This window comes from Coenobita brevimanus, chromosome 82, assembly GCF_032717465.1.
Source record: "Coenobita brevimanus isolate Jiangsu-jjx chromosome 82, ASM3271746v2, whole genome shotgun sequence".
In the NCBI taxonomy this organism is placed as follows: Eukaryota; Metazoa; Arthropoda; class Malacostraca; order Decapoda; family Coenobitidae; genus Coenobita; species Coenobita brevimanus.
The window spans coordinates 4,440,001-4,462,477 of NC_137035.1; the positions used below are offsets into that span (position 1 = coordinate 4,440,001).

At 44.6% G+C, this 22,477-nt stretch overlaps 1 protein-coding gene across 1 annotated transcript in view; it reads left to right on the forward strand.

The window, feature by feature from the left end:
- The window catches only part of LOC145409639 (uncharacterized), a 193,643-nt gene that overhangs the window by 165,748 nt on the left and 5,418 nt on the right, over positions 1 to 22,477 (forward strand). Inside the window, exons 4-8 of the mRNA XM_080279990.1 lie at positions 5,084 to 5,196; positions 8,366 to 8,478; positions 12,555 to 12,633; positions 13,202 to 13,338; positions 18,406 to 18,558. Of these exons, the coding sequence (XP_080136116.1) occupies positions 5,084 to 5,196; positions 8,366 to 8,478; positions 12,555 to 12,633; positions 13,202 to 13,338; positions 18,406 to 18,558 (595 nt within the window). The remainder of the gene's footprint in view (positions 1 to 5,083; positions 5,197 to 8,365; positions 8,479 to 12,554; positions 12,634 to 13,201; positions 13,339 to 18,405; positions 18,559 to 22,477) is intronic.

Genomic DNA, 22,477 nt, shown 5'->3' on the forward strand with positions numbered 1-22,477 from the left:
GGAGAGTTGTTACAGAATAAGGACAATAATGCCTACGAGGTATGTTTTTCTTTACCTTGGCCACACCTCACAGGATGCGGTGTGAGGCAGTAAATAATTTTATGTATTTCCTTCTTTATTTTTTAAGGCCGAATATAAATAGTAATTCTGTGTGTGTGTGTGTGTGTGTGTGTGTGTGTGTGTGTGTGTGTGTGTGTGGTAAGTCAGAAATAACTTTGTGTCTTCCTGATAATAATAATAATAATAATAATAATAATAACAACAATAATAATAATAATAATAATAATACCAACTTCAACAATGATAACAAAAATAACAACAGCAACAGCAACAGGAATAATACTAATAATAATGATGAAAATAATAATAATAATAATAATAATGATAATAATAATAATAATAATAATAATAATATTCTTTGTTGTTTCTTTGTATGTTTGTGGTTTCCTCTTCTTGCTTAACAGTTCCGTTTCCTCCCCCACGAAGAATTCATGAGAAACAAGGTTGCGGTGGTGATGATGTGGTGGTGGTGGTGGTGGTAGTGGTGGTGGTGGAGGAGGAGATGGATGATGATGATGATGTGGGTAATGATGTTAGGATGCTGTTATTTTTGTTGTTGATGATGCTGATGGTAATAATGACATTTGAGGGTCATAGAACAATACTTGCACCTTAACATTATTATTATTATTATTATTATTAATCGTTGTCATTATTATTATTATTATTATCATTATTATTATTATTATTATTAGTAGTAGTAGTAGTAGTAGTACTATTATTATTATTATTTGGCCTATGTAAAAGGAAGTGTTGATAAAGGCCTGACAAAAAGCAAAGAAATTTTCAGGGTATAAATAGATACATAAATAATTATAATAGATATAAAATTTGACCATGCATACAGAAATTTGGAGAGAGAGAGAGAGAGAGAGAGAGAGGGAGAGAGCGTTCTGTTGTACCTGTGTAGTGAAAGTGTGATTAGTATGTATGGCTGTGTGTGTGTGTGTGTGTGTGTGTGTGTGTGTAATGAAAGTGTATTGACTGGAAGTGTGAAAAGTGGTGATGAAAGACTGAAAAGGGTGTAAAAAGTGTGATGATGGTGGTGATAAGTGAGTGATGAGTGAGAGATTAGTATGACGATAGTGTGGTGAAGATGAGAGACAGGTGTGTGGTGATGCGGTGGAGGTGTAAGACAGGTGTGTGGTGATGTGGTGGTGTAAGACAGGTGTGTGGTGATGTGGTGGTGTAAGACAGGTGTGTGGTGATGTGGTGGTGTAAGACAGGTGTGTGGTGATGTGGTGGTGTAAGACAGGTGTGTGGTGGTGTAAGACAGGTGTGTGGTGATGTGGTGGTGTAAGATAGGTGTGTGGTGGTGTAAGACAGGTGTGTGGTGATGTGGTGGTGTAATACAGGTGTGTAGTGATGTGGTGGTGTAAGGCAGGTGTGTGGTGATGTGGTGGTGTAAGGCAGGTGTGTGGTGATGTGGTGGTGGTGTGAGACAGGTGTGTGGTGATGTGGTGGTGGTGTAAGACAGGTGTGTGGTGATGTGGTGGTGGTGTAAGACAGGTGTGTGATGATGTGGTGGTGGTGTGAGACAGGTGTGTGGTGATGTGGTGGTGGTGTGAGACAGGTGTGTGGTGATGTGGTGGTGGTGTAAGACAGGTGTGTGGTGAGGCGGGGTGAGGTTGGGGTGGGAGGGAGACAAGGCCACTCCCACACTATTGTGGTGATGTAGGTAGCGGCACAACACACACACACACACACACACACACACACACACACACACACACACACACACACACACTTTCTACATCCTCACCTTCCTTGACCCCTTGCGCACATGTACACACACAGACTCACGCCTGAACGTACATGCTTACACACCCAGTTGACTCACGTGCACATACTGTTACCTGAACATACACAGACTTGTAATTCTCTCTCTCTCTCTCTCTCTCTCTCTCTCTCCATGGTAACCGATTAAGGAAAAAAAATGGTAGAGGAAAAAATGATGAGTGAAAAATACCTGAGGCGAGAAAAATTATTTAAAAAAAAATGTACTGAGGAGAGAGAGAGAGAGAGAGAGAATAGCTTAAAAATACCACAAAAGTGATCTATGGATGGAGAGAGAGAGAGAGAGAGAGAGAGAGAGAGAGAGAGAGAAGGAGAGAGAGAGAGACTGGAGGCATGAAAAGCAAGCACACACTGAGGAAATTGATATAAAAAAAGACTTAACCTTGGCCCGTCACCCTCTCCTCCCTCCCCTCCCCTCCCCCTACACAACATAGTTCCTTTCCTCCCTCACCTCCAGTTTCTCTCTCTCTCTCTCTCTCTCTCTCACCTTCAGTAGTGCAAATCTCAACACACTTCAACACAGAAAGAGAGAGAGAGAGAGAGTACAAAATATATAAGAAATCCCTGAAAAAGAAAATGGAAAATCTAGGGGGAACAATGGTAGAAGTGGTTAATTTCTGTGACAATCTTGGGCTGTGTACGTAACCTTCCCTGGCCTGAATTCCCCCATAAGACGAGCTATTTAGAGTTGTTCCTTCACTAGTACACACACACACACACACACACACACACACCTGAAGTCTGCACAACAACACTATATTAACACTACAATAAGATGCTAGTCACGAAGGAGTGCTGCGGAAAGGATGTAGAGCCGTAGCAGTGTCCTTATCCGCCTTTGAACTGCGTGAGATCAATTGCAAAAGGACGAAAATCTGGGCCAAGTTGGAGTAGAGAGAGTATAGGAAACATTTCAGAGGCAGACCAAACGCGGCACTCACAGAAATCACCACTTCTCATAGTTCTGACGTGTGTCGCTTAAAGAGAGAGAGAGAGAGAGAGAAAATCATCGGGAAATAAAATGTGTTGAGATGGTCTGTGAATACGGCGGGTGGAGGGCGGGCTGAATTCTTTATGTATCTGGCTTAAGACTCTTTGTAAATAGGAAGCCCCTGGAGGTGTAAGAATGAGGGGAGTGGGTGGTAATCTTAGAGGTAATGGAGAAAGATAAGTTCCCCCCTTCATCCATCACGGTGAGGGGAGAGGAGGGGAGAGGGAGCGAGATGAAGTGGGGGGGAGAGCGAGAAAGTTGTAGGGGAGCCGGGAGAGGAGGGGAGAGGGAGCGAGAAAGGAAGTGAGATGAAGTGGGGAGAGAGAGAGAAAGCTGTTGGGGAAGCCGGCAGAGGAGGGGAGAGGGAGCGAGAAAGGGAGAGAGATGAAATGGGGAGAGAGAGGGAAACATCTAGGGGAGCTGGGGGGATGAGCGAAAGGGAAGTGGGGAGAGACGATTATGAAGTGGAATATGAGGAGACGAAAGGAAGGAGATATTGTATGCGAAAAAAGGAGGGAGATTACAAAGGAAGGAAGAGGAGAGGGAAGAAGCGAGAGAAAAAACGATAAGGATAGAGGTGAGAGGGAGGGAAAGAGGGAAGATAAGAAGAATGGGGAGACTGGTAGATGAATGGGGAGGAAAAGAAGTAAATGAAAAGGGGGGGGGGATGGAGGGACGAGAGAAAAGAAAGGAGAGAAAAAGGGGGAAAGGGAGAGATGAGGAGAGGCTACAGGAAACAGGGATTGGAGAATGATAGGAAGGAGGACAGAAGGCGAGAGAGAGAGAGAGAGAGAGAGAGAGAGAGAGAGAGAGTATACAGGAGGTATGGAAAGAAAAAATGAAGAGGCGGAAAAGATGGGTAGAGAGAAAGTATGGAAGGGAGAGAGATTGGAAGGTAGGAGAGAGAGAGAGAGAGAGAGAGAGAGACCCACACACAAGGCAATTCTTGGAATGACTGGAAGCGTCTTGAATAAGAAGTTAGGGAGTTAGCCAAATGACTCTCTCTCTCTCTCTCTCTCTCTCTCTCTCAACGTAGAATGAGTCATAGGAGCCAGACAGCGTGTTAAATAATAGGGGGATATAAACCAACACTTCCCACGCTCTCAAATAACAGCTCTCCCTGATGACCTTATATTGCTGTTGCTGTCAGTCCTGTTGGCGCGAAGGTTTGAGGGAAAAAAAGGTGCCTGGGTGCTGGTAACAATAGGAGTACACAAGGACGCACACACACACACACACACACACACACACACACACACACACACACACACACACCTGTTCACTCTCCCATTCTATCAGGAACAGTTTCTCTCTCTCTCTCTCTCTCTCTCTCTCTCTCTCTCTAGGAGGGAGAGGAGAAGGAAGAGAATACAAATTACAATATACATGGATGGATAGGTTGAGAGAGAGAGAGAGAGAGAGAGAGAGAGAGAGAGAGAGAGGATAACGTAAAGAGGAAATGGAAAGGAAAATACGATGAAAGGGGGAGAGGAGATTGGAGTAATGGAAGGAAGTGGAGGAAATGGAGGAGAAAACAGGATTAAGAGGGAGAGAAAATGAGATAGAGAGGAAGATGAGTGGTTAAAGTGAAGGAGTAATGAGTTTGGGAGGGGAGTGGGAGTGGTGGTGATGGAGGTGGTGGTGATGGTGGTGAGGCTGATGATAATGGTGATGATGGTGAGGCGGTTTTTGATGATGATGATGATGATGATGGTAGTGGTGGTGGTGGTGGTGAGGCTGTTTTTGATGATGATGGAATTGGTGGTGAGGCTTTTTTGATGATGGTTGTGGTGGTGGTGATGTTTTTGGTGGTGGTGGTGATGATGCTGTCTTTGATGATGATGTAGGATTTATGAGTTTGGAAATGGAGAGGTATTTGCTGATGATAATGTTAATAATGGCAGTAGTAGTAGTACTATAAAAAGAAAAAGAAAACTTCGCTACGCCAGTATCACCCAATCTACAACCCTCTTTCCTAATAGATAAATAAATAGATAAATAAATAAATCTCTTCACTGCTCCCAAATCCCCTTCCCCCAGAGACAAGCAAGGAGAAATACGTGCATAATAATGATAATATAATAATAATAATAATAATAATAATAGTAGTAGTAGTAGTAGTAGTAGTAGTAGCAATAGTAGTAGTAGTAGTAGTAGTAGTAGTAGTAAATAAAATACAACTCTTCACTGCGCCCATATCACCAAATCTACAACCTTCCTTCCTCCTCCTCACAGACAAGCAAGGAGAAGTACGTGCCTGTCGCTGTACGAATGCACGAGACACTGGAGCTGGCTGACGATAAGTTTTACGTCATCAAGTGCGGACTCCAGGGATTCTTCAACAGCAGGTGCGTCGGTGCAAGGGTGTTTGTGTACCGTAATGCCTGTTCTGTAGGGATTTAATCTGGAAATTACACCTCAGGGTTGTAATTTAAACACTGGGTTCTATTTTGTGAAGTGCAGATTCCAGGGATTCTTCAATAGCAGGTGCGTCGGTGCAAGGATGTTTGTGTACCGTCGTGCCTGTTCTGTAGCGATTTAGTCTGGAAATTACACCTCAGGGCTGTAATTTCACCCCTGAGTTTTATTTAGTGAAGTTTGGACTCAAGGATTCTTCAACAGCAGGGATTCGGAAATAGGTGTTTATATTTCGTAATGCCTGTACCTCTGCGATTTAGTCTAGAAATTTCACCTCTGGGTTTCATTCAGAGTTAATGATCTGGACTAAATGTATGTCGATATTGAGGTGTGATGACATTATTTGATAGATATGTGATAGATTGATAGGATGATGAAGGGGTGAATGATAGATAATGGAGGGATGGATGAGAGTTGATGGATGGATGGAGAGGGAGAGGTCCATTTGGTGTCTGTCTATTTTCCATTTATTCCTCTCCCTCCTTCCATCCTCCTCCTAGCCTCTCCTTTTCGTCCTCTCCTTCCGTCCTTCCTTCGTCTCATCCATATTACTCCCTTTTCTATCTTTCTCTGTCTTTTTCTTTCTTTCCCGCCCCCTATAGTTACTTGCCTCTCTTTCTTTCCCTGTTTCCCTCCTTTCCATCCTTCCTTCCTTCCTTCCTTCTCACACTATTATCCTCCCTCCCTCCCTCCCACTCCATCCATTCCTCCCTCTCTCCTTCCTGTCTCCCTCCCCTCCGACCACCCTTCCTCGCCACTCTCTCCCTTACCCTTCCTTCCTCCCCAATGGACTTCCTTCCTCCCACTTTTATCTCTCCTTTCTCCCCAGCCCTCCCTCCCTCCCTCCTTTTCCAATAGACTTACCTCCTCTTTTTCTTCCCTCCCTCCCTCCCACTCGTCCTCTCTTTCCCCTCCATCTCTCTTTTCCTAAAATTCTCTCCCTTCGTTTCTTAATACCTTCTCCAGTAACTTCCCTACCCTCCCCTCCCCTCCCCTCCCCTCCCCTCCCCTCCCCTCCCCTCCCCTCCCCTCCCCTCTTGTCTTCATCACTTTTCACCCTTATTCCCCCCTCCTCTCTCTCTCTCTCTCTCTCTCTCTCTCTCCAGAAAACTCCCTCCTGTCCCTCAGTCCACCTTCCCTTCACCCTTCCTTCCCTCCCTCCCTCCCTCCTTCCCTCCCTCCCTCCCTCCGAGTGAGAGAAGAACCGTATCCTTCCTGAGAAAAGTTAGAGAGAGTGAGAGAGGAGAAGTTAGAGAGAATAATATGTATTTATTTGGGTCCCAACTTTGGATGGAAGGATCAGGGTATTGCATTTTGTTGCCCTCCACCTCCTCCCTCCCTTCTCTCTCTCTCTCTCTCTCTCTCTCTCTCTCTCTCTCTCTCCCCATCCCCTCTTTCAGTCTTACTCTCTTTTCTCTTTCACTTTCCTTCCATCTTTGTTACTGCTTTTATATTTGTTTCCCTTTTATCTGTATCTCTCTCTTCATCTATCTATTTATCTATCTATCTGTGTACCTATCTATTTGGTGTTCACTACCTTTCCCCAATCGCTTCCTCAGTTTCTTCCTCTCCCCCCCCCATTTCTTTCTACCCCTCTTTCTTCCTCCCCCATCCCCTCTTCCTCCCTCCCTCCCTCCTCATTCCCCTTTCCCTACCTCACCGTCCTTGCTTCCCTCCCTCCTCTACCTCTTCATTTTCCCCATCCTCCCCCGTCCTCCCCTTCTTCTTCCTCCCACTCCCCGTTCCCTTTGCCTCGTCTCCCTCTCTCCCTTTGTCTCCCTCCCATCCTTCCTTTTTTCTTCCCCTCTCCTCCTCTCTTTCTCTCCCACACTCCCTCCCTCCTTCCTTCCCTCTCCCACTTTCCCTTCCTTCCTCCTTCCTTCCTCCCCTCCCTCCCTTTCTCTCTCACCCTACCTCCTTCCTTTCTCTCTCTCTCTCTCTCTCTCTCTCTCTCTCTCTCTCTCTCTCTCTCTCTCTCTCTCTCTCTCCACCTCACTATCACTTCCTCGAGGTACAAACGAGGAGGAAAGTTAATATTGAGAGCTTGATTGATGGAGGAGGAGGAGGAGGGAGGAAGGGAGAGAGAGGGAGGGAAGGTGGAAGGGAGGGAGAGAAAATTGATATTGAAAGGAAGAAGGATAAAAATGAGAAAACTTGGAGAAATATATATAAGAAAAAGAAGAAGGGGTGAAAAAAGGAGAGAGAGAAAGGAGGAGCTAGAGTAAAGGGAGAAGGATTAAGAGAGAGAGTGAGAGAGAGAGACTGAAAGAGAGAGAGAGAGAAAGAGAGAGTGCGAGAGAGAGAGAGTGGTTGGATGAAGATAATAAACCAGTACTAAAAGAGGTGAAAAGAATTAAAGGAAGATAAAAGTGAGGGGTCAGTCGAGGAAGAGAGAGAGAGAGAGAGAGAGAGAGAGAGAGAGAGAGAGAGAGATCCTTCACCCCATCATTACAGAAGGTCTTTTCCAGAATTAGATAAAATTGTAAATAATTAGGAAGAGTGATGAAGAAAAAACTTTATGATTAAAAAGTAATAGATTTTTTTTTCTCTCTCTCCCCTTCAGTCTCGATATTTTTTTATTATACTCCTTTTATTCTAACCTGGCATAAAATTACCTTATGAAGCTAGTCACGAAGAAATGCTGTAGGAAGGGTGGGGAGCCGTAATACTGCCATTGTCACTGGAATATGGTACTAGTCACGAAGAAGTGCTATAGGAAGGTTGAGGAGCCGTAGTACTATCATTATCACTGGGAATATGATGCTAGTCACGAAGAAGCGTTGTAGGAAGGATGGGGAGCCGTAGTACTGTCATTATCACTGGGATGTGGTTCTAGTCACGAAGAAGTGCTATATGAAGGTTTAAGAGCTGCTGATGTACGTGAAATAAACAGCAAAGAACGAAAATCTGGGCCAAGTTAAGGTGAGGGAAGTATAGAACGAGAGATCCTAACAAATTTTATCGAGAGACTTATTTTTATTTATTGCTGTAATTAATTGCTTACTACATAATTCTCTCTCTCTCTCTCTCTCTCTCTCCAACCTAACTTCCCTTTCTCTCTCTCTTTCTTTAACCTAGCTCTAACTCTCTCTCTTGCAGGAACGAGTCAAGCTTCGTCAACCTGCAGCTGCTTGACCCCGACTACCAGAAGGTCCGGGAGGCGGTGTTTGACAGGACCTACATCCTTATGGCAGATATCTCCAGGCCCGACAGTGAGTACCAAGGAAGGAGGGAGGGAAGGAAGGAGGGAAGGAGAGAGAGTAGAAAGAAGGAAGGAAGGAAGGATAGTAGAAGGAAGGATGGGAAGAGGAGGTTAGAGTGGCATTGTTTGATAGGATCTCGATACTTCAGGCAAAAATCTTTACACCAGACTGTGTGGAGGAGACAGGGAGGGAAGGAAGAGAGAGAGAGAGAGAGAGAGAGGACGTACTGTACATGGTCAGAACAAAAAATCACCAGGATAGAGAGTGAGCAAGAGAGACAACAAAGGAAGAGAGGGAAAGAAAGGAAGGGAGAGAAGGAGAGGAAGGAAGGAGGGAGGAAAGGAAAGGAAGGAAGGAGGGAGGAAAGGAAAGGAAGGAAGGGAGAGAATGAGCGGAAGGAGGGAGGGAATAAGAGGTGAGGGAGACCATGTTGGAAAGGACCTACACTCCCAGGGCGGAAATCTTAGGTCAGACAGGAAGTAGGAGAGAGAGAGAGAGAGAGAGAAGAGTAGGAGGGAAGATGAGAAGGAGGGAATGAGGGGGAGAGAAGGAATGGAAGAATGAAGAAGGAAACGACGGAGGGAAGAATGGAAGGGAGGAAGGAATGGGGAAGGAAGGGGGGAAGGAAAAAAGAAAACGGGGAGAGACTAAAGGGAAGGAGGGAGGGAAGGAAAGGGAGAGGGAAGGAAAACATGGAGGGAGGGAGGGAATGAGAAAGGAAAGAATCGAGAGAAGATCGGAGGAGGAAGGTAGGAAAGGAAGGAGGGAGGGAAGAAGAGGTGAGAGAGATTGTTTTGAACAGTTCATACACATTTAGGGAAAAAATTTGGCTAGGCGAGAGAGAGAGAGAAGGGGGGAAGGAAAAAAGAAAACGGGGAGAGACTAAAGGGAAGGAGGGAGGGAAGGAGAGGGAGAGGGAAAGGAAACGTGTGGGGAGGGAGGGAGTGAGGAAGGGAAGAATCGAGAGAAGATCGGAGGAGGAAGGTAGGAAAGGAAGGAGGGAGGGAAGAAGAGGTGAGAGAGACCGTGTTTGACAATTCCTACACATTTAGGGGAAAATTTGGCTAGGCGGTAGAGAGAGAGAAAAAAAAGAAAATGAAAAAGGAAGGAGGGGAGAGGGGAGAAAGAGATGAAGAGGAAGTGAAAAAAAAAAAAGAGGGACAGGCAGAAGGGAGAGAGACAAGAACAGAGGTAGGAGGTAAAGGGTGTTTGACAGGACCTACAGGAGACAGTGTGAGAGAGAGGAGAGAGAGAGATGGAGGGAGGGCGGGTGGGGACTGAGAGATTGAATAGAATGAAAAAAAATAAGCTATACCTAATCGTGAATAGACAAAGAGATGATAGATAAATAGAGAGTAAAAGAGAGACTGACGAGAAATGAAGAAGCAGGTAACCCATGCATAATCATGAATAGACAGACACACAGATAGATAGATAGATAGATAAAAGAGAGAAAGAGAGAGAGAGAGAGAGAGAGGGAGTTGGGCTGCACCTACATATTCGAGGGGGACATCGGGGTAGAGAGTGAGTAGGAGGGAAAGAAGGAGAGAAACAGGTAGGGAGGGAAGGAGGGAGAACAGAGAAACAGGAAGGGAGGGAGGGAGGAAGAGAAAGAGAGAGGGAGTGGAAGAATGGAGAGAAGGGAAAAGAGGAGGGAGAGAGCGGAGACGAGGCGGGGAGGGAGAGAGAGAGAGGAAGATCGAGGGTAGATAATTAAAAAGAAAAAAAATAAGGAAAGGGATAAGGGCTGAAAGGAGTATTGGAGAGAGAGAGAGAGAGATTGGAGGTAGAAAACATGAAATAGGTGGCATGGACTGCATTCGACATGACCCATATATTCAGGGGTCGTGAGAGAGAGAGAGAGAGAGAACAGATACTGGGTGATAGTTGGAGAGAAGAGAAGAAATAGGAGATGGAGGATACGAAAACAGAAGAGGTGGAGAAAGAGAAAGAAATATGTATGAATGGAAGGAGAAAGAGAGAGAGAGAGAGAGAGAGAGGAAAAATTAAAGGTGGTGGAATGGAGGGGGAAGATAGGGAAGAGGGAGAGGGGAAGGAAAGAAAGAGAATAATTAGAAAGGCGAAGAAAATACAGTGGTAAATATAAATAAGGAGAAATAAGGAAGGAAAGAGATACGATGGACAATGGCAAGGGAAGACAAGGAAGAATTGAGAATGAGAAATGCGATTTAAAAAAAAAATGAAGGAAATAGAGAATTGATGAAAAAAATTGAAAAATATAATGAAGGATGAAAAGCAAGAAGAGAAGGAAAGACAGGGGGGGAAAAGAAAAAGAAATGAAGGAAAGAAGGGATGGAAGGAAGGAAGGAAAAAAGGAAGAACGGAAAAGGAATGGAGAAAGGAGAGAAGGAAAGGAGGGAAAAAAAGTTGGAGGAAGGAAGAAGAGAAAGAAGGAAAGGAGGGAAAAGATGGAAAAGGAATGGAGGAAGGAGGGAAAGAAAGGAGTGAAGTGAAGAAGTAGAAAGGAAAAAAGAATGGAGGAAGGAGGGGCGAAAAGAAGAAAGGAAAAGGAATGCAAGAATGAGAGGAAATAGTATATACAGACATACTGTACACCGAGTTTTCGAGACTTGACATTAATGAAGAAAAATGGAGGGAAGGAGGGAAGAAAGAAGAGAGAGAGAGGTGCTGGGAATGGGGAGAAAATTATAGACAAACAGACAGAAATAAATTGGACGAAAAAGGACGATGGGAAGAGTGAAAAATGGCGGAAAGTAGAAGGAATATTAGTTTTGTTGTGAATATGGCGATGGAACACACACACACACACACACACACACACACACACACACACACACACACACACACACAACGAGAGAGAGAGGAGGAGAGTGAAATAGTGACAGTGTGTGACAAATAGCAAGGGACATTTTTCTTGCAAAGGCAGGTCGAAGGAGATATAGACGGACATAGACAGCTGAATATAGACAGACATAGACAGATAGATAAATAGATTGACAGACATGAATATAGACATGCAGATAGGTAAATAGATAGACAGACATAAATATAGAGAGACATACAGATAGATTAATAGATAGGCAGTCATAAGTCAGAAAAATCATAATAGGGAGGAAAGCAAAACTGCCCTGTCAATCACTTCACAATTCCTCCCCTTCCGTCATCTGTCAAACTGTGCATGAGAGAGAGAGAGAGAGAGAGAGAGAGAGAGAGAGAGAGAGAGAGAGAGAGAGAGAGAATCGTAATAAAGGTAAAGATAGCAAAACTTAGCCGTCAATAGGTCCCCAATTCCTGCCTTTCCGTCATCCACCAAACCATCCATCAGACAGTTGTGAGAGAGAGAGAGAGAGAGAGAGGGGCCCCTCATCTTTCTCAGCGCTGTCAGATGCTTGTCGATTCCTTCCCCTTTTTATATCTCTCCGGTTTCCCCTCTTTTCTCTCTATTTTCGATTCTCTCTCTCTCTCTCTCTCTCTCTCTCTCTCTCTCTCTCTCTCTCTCTCAGATTTCAATATTCTTTGCCTTCCAAAAATTCGAGTAATTTTTTGCAGAGAAGTAGTAATGGAGGTAGACCCATTTGTGTGTGTGTGTGTGTGTGTGTGTGTGTGTGTGTGTGTGTACTGTAGGGTGATATATTTTAATTTTTGAGACATTTTTCGAGTTACCATATCATTCTCTTGCTGTTCCAAAATTCTCTCTAGTCAAAATAAAATCGTTGAAAATGAAAGAAAATTAATACGGAAAATCACATATAAATAGACCTAAAGGATAAGTTGGCTTTCATAAATACATAGATAGATGGACAGGTGAGGTAGATAGAGGTAGATAGCAGAGGTAGATAGACAGGTGAAGTAGATAAAGGTAGATACATAGAAATATTTGTACTTTCACTAATTAGCAATAGATAGGTGAAGACTGATAGATAAAGAGATAGATACAAAGATAAATATAGATAATAGCCAGATATTAGTTATTATTATTATTATTATTATTATTATTATTTCCTCATCCAGCCCTAGCGGATGATGATGATGAATGACGTATTATTATTATTATTATTATTATTTTTATATTTTTTGGTGATTTTCTTTTTTTCTCCCCACAGATGCCCACTCCATGCGTGTGAAAAATTGCTTCAGCTTCGGGGAGCCTAACTACACCGTGCCCCTTACTGACGATTTTGGGTGAGAGAGAGGGAGTAAAAAAAAGACTGAAAAAGAAAGAAACAAGGGAGACAAAGTAAAGATAGAAGAATTAAGAAGAGATAAGATTATGTGAGGTGGAAGAGAAGATACGGATAGTTTGAGAGAGAGAGAGAGGAGAGAGAGAGAGAGAGAGAGAAAGAGAGAGAATATGGAGACCGATAATGAGAAATAAGGAAATAAATGATAAAAAATAATAAGTAACAATGCAGCATATATCAAGGTTTATAAAGGTGTTAATCCTGCCAGCCCCACATAATTATCTGACATATCCCCTAACACCTGCCCAGTTTAGAGTTAGCCAGTTATCTCGTCGCCTTTGAACGTTCCTTAACACCCCTTCCATTGCTACTTATTCAGCATCTTAACTCCTTCCATCCATTGGCGTTCTTTGTTAATGAAGAGTATGGTGATAGTGGAATGATTTAAGTAGAAGAAAATAGCAGTGTGTAATAAAGAAAGTAAATCGCTTAGAAAAAGGTGTTAGGGAGCCAGAATACCAGTCCCTGCCCTCTGTAGCATAAATCTAACTGCCCTTCCTCCCCCACAGATGCCCCGTTGGTGACCTAATAAGTCAGTTCAAGTACAACGACACGGCAGGCACGGCAGAGGCGGTATTGGATAGGATGTTTCGCTTCCCTACCTCCAACAGAGTCCATTTCCAGTGCGATGTGCTCATATGCAGGGGTAGGGCACATTATTATTATTATTATTATTATTATTATTATTATTATATTATTATTATTATTACTACTACTACTATTACTATTACTATTACTACTACTACTACTGCAGTATTTTGTTATTCACTTCGGAATTTTCATGTTTTAATGTCTATATATCTATACTCGTACTCTGTCTGAATACTTAATGTCTATATATGTATACTCGTACTTTGAATAATTAAGTGTATACCTATAATACATGTAATGTAGAGTAATATCCCACATTATTTCTAGTTTGCATGGTCTTTGTACCTCTCTCTCTCTCTCTCTCTCTCTCTCTCGTTATTTACCTCCTCGTGACCTCCTTTGCCCCACCTTTGATGTGCTAAGTGCTCTTGTCCTTCGACATATTTGCATTTACTCTTCTCCTTCCTCCTCCTCCTCCTCTTCTTTATTTTTTCGTCCTCCTCCTCATCTCTCTCTCTCTCTCTCTCTCTCTCTCTCTCTCTCTCACTTCGCCAACTTGTCACTTAACCTCAAGACAAAGTTTATTTCTCTTCTCTCACTTTCCTCTTTGCAGGCTTCTTGTGCCCCCCCCCCCTCTCTCTCTCTCTCTCTCTCTCCCATTTCTTTTCGGTCCTTAAGTTTCTTTCTTTTTCTTCTCTCTTTTTCCTTCCCCTTTCACTCTTACTTCTTCCCTACTTCCTTCTCTCTTCCTCCTTTCCCTTCTCCCCCCTTCCCACATACCCAAGCCCATTCACACTCTCCCCTCCCTTCACCTACTTTTCACCCCTTTCCCCACTCCATTCTCTCCCCCTCTTATTCCCTACCCCACTTACTCACTCGCCCTCAGTCACCCCTCTCCACCCTCCCACTTTTCCCCCTCTTATTCCCCACTCACTCTCCCCTCTCTCTTCACCTCCGTTTCATCCCTTTCCTCACTCCTTTCTCTCCCTCCGCTCCACTCTCTCTTCCCCTCTCATTCTCTTCAGCTGTGAGCGACCACATCGAGCTGGTGGCGGTGTTTTACTATATGTGAAAACTAGTCTCCATCCCCTTGTGCTATCCAAACCCAGTATTACCAACATAGATGCCAGTTATGTTCAGCTAAGTATTAATTCACACAAAATAAATATATGTCTCATCTATCGTCCGCCAGCACAGTCAACTGAGACAGATGAAAAACTTTATGATCAAATTGCGGAAATTTGTTGTCAAGAGGATAGCGTAATTTTTGGAGACTTTAATCTACCGGTAACAAAGTGGGGTGAACCACTGACAGCACACTCAGGACAAGAGCTTTATACGAATCTTCAGGAAAGCGCCCTTTCCCAACACGTAGAATACCCAACGAGAGGAAACAATATCCTAGACATCATCTTGACTACAAATGATAACCTAGTCAACAACGTTGAAATAGGACCTGAGTTTAGTTCCAGTGATCATTGAACTATACAGTTTAATATTACTACTGAAAAAGTAAAAGAAACGGAGAGCAAAGAAAAGGTCCCAGATTATCGTAGAGCTAATTTCAACAGGCTCAGAGCGCTACTTGCAACTGCAGATTGGAATCAAATGTCTGAAACCGATGACATAAACCAAGCATGGGAAATATTCACCGAAAAATTTAATGAAGTGGTAAAGTCATGTGTGCCACTACGTAACAGACGTCCAGCTGGAAATAGTAAACCAAAGTGGTGGTCCAGTGAAATAAAAAGTAACTTAATAGCCAAAAAACAGGCATACCATAAATATAAAGCTACACAAAATAATGATGATAAATTACAATACGATAATCTACGCCGCACATCGAAAAGACTTATTAAACAAAGCAAAAGAGCACTGGAGATCCACATTGCTAATACGTGCAAATCAAATCCTAAAGAATTTTACAGTTACATTAGAAAGAAAAAGGTTATGACTACATCAATAGGTCCTCTAGAAACAAACAATGGCAGACACACTGAAAATGAGGTCGAAATGGCAAACATTCTTAACGATTACTTTGCGTCTGTTTTTACAGTAGAAAACACCACCAGAAACCTACTGTTACCCACAAACCAAGCAAATAGCACAGTCCTTAGTAACTATGCTATCCATAATAATGATATCCTTTCAGCCATAAATAGTACGGACATAAACAAAACCCCTGGCCCCGATAAAATATCACCGAGAATTCTCAAAGAAGCAAAACATGAGTTACTGCTGCCACTCTCTGTCTTATTCAATAAATCATTAAGTACTGGGAAAGTTCCACACGAATGGAAACTAGCAAATGTAACACCAATTTTCAAAAAGGAAATGAGTCGCACCCAGGAAATTACAGACCAATCAGCTTAACATCAGTAGTGTGCAAGTTAATGGAAAAAATCATAAGAGATAAAATAGTTAATTATCTAGAAGAAAATAATATAATTAAAGACTCGCAACATGGATTCAGACATCGTCGTTCATGCTTAACTAACTTACTGGACTTCTTCCATGATGTTTACAAATCATACGATGACTCAAGAGCAGTAGATATAATTTACCTCGACTTTCAGAAAGCATTTGACACTGTCCCTCACAAGCGTCTCATGAGAAAAATAGAAGCACATGGAATAAAAGGAAAGACGCTAAAATGGTTACAAGACTGGCTGTCAGACCGAAAACAGCGAGTTGTGATAAACGGAAAGGAATCCAAATGGCGTAATGTGATCAGCGGCGTTCCCCAAGGCTCAGTACTTGGACCGATACTTTTTATTATCTATATAAATGACATTGATGAGGGTCTAAATTGTAAAGTATCCAAATTTGCAGATGATACTAAAATAACCAGTAAAGTCACTTCAAAATTACAGTGGCAGCAGTTACAAAATGACCTTAATACTTTAGCAAGCTGGGCAGAAAAATGGCAAATGAAATTCAACACAGAAAAATGTAAAGTACTTCATATTGGAAGTAACAATGTCCATGCAAATTACAAAATGAACAATATTCAGTTATCAAGTACAGACAGTGAAAAGGATCTTGGTGTGATAATATCAAATGACCTAAAACCAAGCAAGCAGTGTACCGATGCGGTAAAAATTGCAAACAAGCTAGTGGGTTTTATTGGAAGAACTTTCGAGTTTAAATCGGAAAAAGTCATACTTGCCTTGTACAACTCGCTAGTGCGCCCCCATCTTGAGTATTGTGTGCAATTCTGGTCTCCGTACTACAGAAAGGACATTGAAAAATTAGAGAAAATTCAGCGAAGAATCACAAAAATGGTACCACGACTTAGAAACAAACCATATGAGGAACGCCTTGAAGAACTTAAATTATTTAGCCTAACGAAGCGCAGGTTAAGAGGGGACCTTATTGAAGTTTTCAAAATCATGAAGGGATATGATAACTTAGACATGAATAAATATTTTGATATAGACCGGTCGAGTCAAACCAGAAGTAATGGCTGCAAAATCATGGGAAAACGATTCCAATCCCACGAAGCAAAATACTTCTTCTTTAACAGAGTTGTAAATATCTGGAACAGATTACCCTCAGATACCGTGAACAGTATCTCAATTGAGACATTCAAAAACAAATTAGACAAGTATTTGCATGAAAATCCTCAGCTGACTCTTTTTCTGTCCGAATAACTTGCTTTTATAGCTACGGTACATGTAAGTTCATGCCCCCTTAGTCTACAAGACACCCCGTAAACAATGTACCCGTACATAGTGTTGCGTCACGATATTATACATTTCCAATTTATTCGGTGCAAACAAAGCAATATAAGCACAGATTAGGATCTGCACAGATAACCCTGAGTTAACGGTCACTACTCTTACTTTCGACCTGTGATGGGCTGTGGATCACTGAGGGTCCCTGTTAGTCAAGTGACCACCATCGGCATTTGTAGAATGTACCAGGGGTCACTGCTCCAGGATGAAACTTGTGTACTGTCCCACATGGGAGAGTTCCTTGTCTCAGTGGAGTGAACGGAGCTATTGCCTGATTGACTGCTGCCTACCTAAAAAGCGCCAGGGAAGGTTGCCGCACCACCCCTAAACATCCACTCTGTGCATTGCACATCCACACTGTGCACTGTGCAGTCCCCTTTTATCTGAGACACCCGTCCTATATACTTTTCAGTCTCCCCAGCGCAAAGAAAGCAATATAAGCACAGATTAGGAGCTGCACAGATAACCCTGAGTTAACGGTCACTACTCTTACTTTCGACCTGTGATGGGCTGTGGATCACTGAGGGTCCCTGTTAGTCAAGTGACCACCATCGGGATTTTTTAATGTACCAGGGGTCACTGCTTCAGGATGAAACTTGTGTACTTGTCCCACATGGGAGAGTTCCTTGTCTCAGTGGAGCAAACGGAGCTAGGGCCTGATTGACTGCTGCCTACCTTAAAAGCGCCAGGCAAGGCTGCTGCACCACACCTAAACATCCACACTATGCAGTGTGTAGCTTCCACGTTATGTCCACAGACTTCCCATTAACTCAATGTAACTGGTTTATAATGTCATGCCGTAACTATTATTTTATTTGTTTACTTTCTCTTTCAGGTTACTCTATCGGGTAGCTTATAGATAAAGTATTATAGAATGTGACTTTTCCTTTCCAATGTTTCCTATAAAATTTCCTTGTCAGTTTTTCCATGCTGCATGGTGGTTTTTCTCACTTTTTCCTGGAGGGTTTGGTGGTGGGGGGAGCCTTCTTGCTTTCCTATCCTTATCCTTCAACATGTAGAGTTAGATCTTGTAGTCATAGTTTTCTCTAACAAGCAGCCTCGAAAGGACCATAAGGTCTGTTGCTGTTTGCTTTCCTGTGTAATCCTGTGTAATCCACCTTACTCTCCCTCTCCCTCAGTCACCCCTCTCCACCCTCTCACTTTTTCCCTCTACTCACACTCACTTTCTCCCCCTCTCCCCCCCTCTCCTCACTCCTCTCACCACCCCACTCATCCTCTTCACCTCTCTCCCCAGTTTTCCTCTTATGCCTTACTGATTTTCTCCCCTCTCTCTTTACCCCCTTTTCACCCCTCTCCCCATCCTACTCATCCCATTTTCACCCCTCTCCCCAGCCCACTCACCCTTTTTTCACCCCTCTCCTCAGGTCCTTGTGATGAAGAGAGGTGTGCGGGGAGACCAGAAAGGCTGACCGTCGTCCAGGGAAGGGCACTACCGGACCAAACCAACAGTGTGGAGGACAAGAGTGCTAGGGTGCAGGCTGGGACGACTGTGTATGTGGTGGAGCCGACTTCTATAGGTAAGATAGATAGATAGATAGATAGATAGATAGGCAGATAGATAGATGGATGGATGGATGGTTGGATAAGTGAATGGATGGATAGACGAATGGGAGACAGACTGATACCTTTTATGTGGGACCGCTTTCTATAGGTAAGATAAATAGATAGATAGATAGGTAGGTGGATGGATAGATAGGTGGATAGACACAAGGGAAACGGACTGACAGATTTAACATAAGAACAGTTGGATAGGATGAGGGATGGAGATGTTGCATATTAGGAAGGGAGAATGATGTAATGCATGGAGAGAGAAAAGGTGTGGAAATATAGGTGGAAAGAGATTAAGAGCCCAGAGAATGTTGGTGTGTGTGTGTGTGTGTGTGTGTGTGTGTGTGTGTGTGTGTGTGTGTGTGTGAGTGAGTGAGTGAGAGAGAGAGAGAGAGAGAGAGAGCTTGTGTTCAGGTTCTTTTAAAGTGGGGGGAGGTGAACTAGGATCGAGGGGTGTCTGTAAGAAGGGGGGAGAGGAGGGGGAAGTTATCAAGGAGACGGTCTGAAAGGGGAGGGGTGTGGTGGTCAGGGTGGAGAGGGGTGATCTAGAAGGGGAGGGGGAGGATCTCAGGAGGGGAGAGGGGAGTGGTCTAGGAGGGGAGAGGTATGGTGGTCTGGAGGAAGGGTGGGTCGGTCTAGGAGAGGAGTAGGTGGTCTGAGGAGGGGCATGGTGAACTGAAAGGGGGGTTGGTCTAGGAGAGGGGGTGGGTCTAGGAGAGGGGGTGGGTCTAGGAGAGGGGGTTGGGAGGTGGGAGTCTAGGAGGGGGACGGTGGTCTGGGAGGGGGGTTGGTCTAGGAGAGGGGGTGGGTCTAGGAGAGGGGGTTGGGAGGTGGGGGTCTAGGAGGGGGACGGTGGTCTGGGAGGGGGGTTGGTCTAGGAGAGGGGGTGGGTCTAGGAGAGGGGGTTGGGAGGTGGGGGTCTAGGAGGGGGACGTTGGTCTGGGAGGGGGGTTGGTCTAGGAAAGGGGGTGGGTCTAGGAGAGGGGGTTGGGAGGTGGGGGTCTGGGAGGGGGACGGTGGTCTGGGAGGGGGTTGGTCAAGGAGAGGGGGTGGGTCTAGGAGAGGGGGTTGGGAGGTGGGGGTCTAGGAGGGGGACGGTGGTCTGGGAGGGGGGTTGGTCAAGGAGAGGGGGTGGGTCTAGGAGAGGGGGTTGGGAGGTGGGGGTCTAGGAGGGGGACGGTGGTCTGGGAGGGTGTTCTGGGGGGAGGTGGGTGTGGTGGTCCGTCTGTTGTTGAAGCTTGCAGACAGGGAGGGATTTGAGGTTAAAGGAGAGAGAGAGAGAGAGAGAGAAGGGGATGGATGAATAGATTAGGTGTGGTGAGCTGGAGGCAGTGATGATGGGGTGTGGTGGAGAGAGAGAGAGGGGGGGGTAGTAGATGCAGCATGTTCCCAGCTCTGTATGCTGCTAAATAAAAACAATAGATAAATATAAGCAGGATATTTGTGAACGTCTGTATGTTATTATTTATGATCGTATGAATAGACGCGTGGAGAAGGATATTAATGGGAGGTATACTCTGTTCACCTTAACTTGGCCTAGTATTGCCATCTGTCTGTCTTGAATGCTGGTCTGTAGAAAGAGATTAACCATAGAAAATTTAACCAGTCACGAAGAAGTGCTATGGTAAGGGTGAAGAGCTGTAGTAAAGTCTCCTACCAATAGAACTAAATAAGCTGAATAAAATGGAAATCTGTAGTTGTCAAGGAAGCCGATATATGGGAAGATAATATTATAGTCTTTTATGTAACTAAATCTCTCAGCACATGTACATATTTTTGGATTTATTATTGTTTCTCCCAGGCGATTATACACAGGTAGGATTTTTATTTTGCCTGGATAAATAAAACTTTCAATAATCCTCACACTACAAGAGGTTTCTGAATAAAAGTGAGAGGCCGTGGCAAGATTGAAGTATTTTTAGAAAGGTGTCATAGGGCTGAAAAGGATATATATACACCATCTTTTCCCCTCCTACTTTCTCTTTTTCATAATTTACTTTTTCTGTCATTATGTAATCCATTCATCCCTCGTCTTCTTTCTTCTCTTTTTCTCTTATTATTTTTTCCATTTCCTTCCAAAATACAACCGCTCCAGTGCTATCCTGTTTCCTTCTCCCCTCTCTCCTTTCTCCCATCTTCTTCTCTCATCTCCTCAGCTCCCTTCATCTCTCCTCTCCTCTCCTCTCCTCTCCTTTCTCTGCGCACCTCCCTTCACCTCTCCTTTCCACTCCTCTCCTCCCTTCACCTCTCGTCTAATGCCAGTCAGACTCGACCCATCAATACTGAATCACGTGTGAGTAGGATACCTTGCTGTAAGTGGAGTACCTTGTTCAAACGGAGGAGGAGGAAGGAAGGAAGGAAGGAAGGAAGGAAGGAAGGAAGGAAAGAAGGAGGGAGGGAGGGAGTAGCAGGAGGAGTAACTTAAGAGGAACAACATTGATGTAAAATTGGACCAGATCTCTCTCTCTCTCTCTCTCTCTCTCTCTCTCTCTCTCTCTCACACACCTTTCCTTCACCTCTCCCTCCTCTTCCCTTGTTCCCTTCCCTCCACCTCTCTCTCTTTTTCTCTCCCTTCCTTTTCTCTCCCTCAACATGTTTCTTCTTTCCCCTCACCCACCAGACATACTTTTTTGTGCCCCCCTCCCCTCCCCTCCTCGTCGTCCTCCCATTCACATTTCTTCCGCCTCACCCTCCTTCCCTTCCTCTTCTCCCTCCTTTTCTCTCACTCCCTTTCGGCTCTCCCAAAAAACATACTGTTCTGCTCTTCTTGCATTCCCCTCCCCTCTCCTCTCATTTCCTCTCTCCTGTCCTCCTCTTTCCTCTCCTCCCCTTGCCAGTCCCTCCCTTCACTCCCTCCTCCTCAACCCCCCTCCTTCCTTCCCCTCCCCCGCGACATGGTTCTCTCACTCCTACCTCCCTTCCTTTTCCCTTTCACTCTCTTTTCTTCGCCACCTCTACACACTGTTCATTCTTTCCATTCTTTTCCCTCCCTCTGCACCTTGCTTTTCCCCCTACCACTCTCTTCCCCCCCTCCTACCCTCTGCTCTTCCTTCTTCCTCCCTCATTTCCTTTACCCATAGTTCTTTCCCCCTCCCTCCCTCCGTAGACACTTTCTCTTCCCTTCCTCTAGGACTATCCCCCCACCTTCACCCCTCCTCATTTCCTCCCTCTCCCGTCCCCTTCCCTCACATTCATTCTTCCCCTCCCTCCCCCTCCTTTCTGCGCCACTCCAATCACTTCAGTTTTCTTCTTTCCCCTTCCTTCCCCTTCCCTCTTCCCTCCCCTTACTTCTCCATCTTTGCTGTTTTCTCTCCAAGTACCCCCTCCTCATCTTCCGCTCCCTCCCCCGTCCCCTCCATTCTACTCCAATCACTCCGGTTTCTTCTCCCCCCCCCCTTCCCTACCCCATTGCCTCTCCTCGCCTCTCCATATTTTTTTTACACTCCATATGACCCACTACCCCTCCTTTCACCCGTCCCTCACCCTTCCTCCTCCCTTCCCTCCCCTCCCTCATCTCTCCACTACCGTTCCCTCTCCCCATTAACCCTCCATTTCTCCCCTTCTTTATCCAAATATCCCTCCCTTCTCCTTCCACATACACCTTCTTTCCCCTTCCTCCTTCCCTCTCCTCTTATGTCTCTCATCCTCTCCCTTCACCCTCTTTTCTCCCCCTCCTCCCCCGCCACTCTCCCCCTCCTCAGCACCTACACTCCTTTCCCATCTCTGTCCTCTTCCCTCCCCCTCGATTTTCTTCCCCTCTTTCCCTTCTCTCCATCTCTTTTCTCTCCCTCCTCCCCCGCCACTCTCTCTTCTCCTCAGCACCCTTTTTCCCTCCTCCTCTGGCCTCTCCCTTCCCCGTCCATTGCGTTCCCCTTTTCCTTTCCCCTT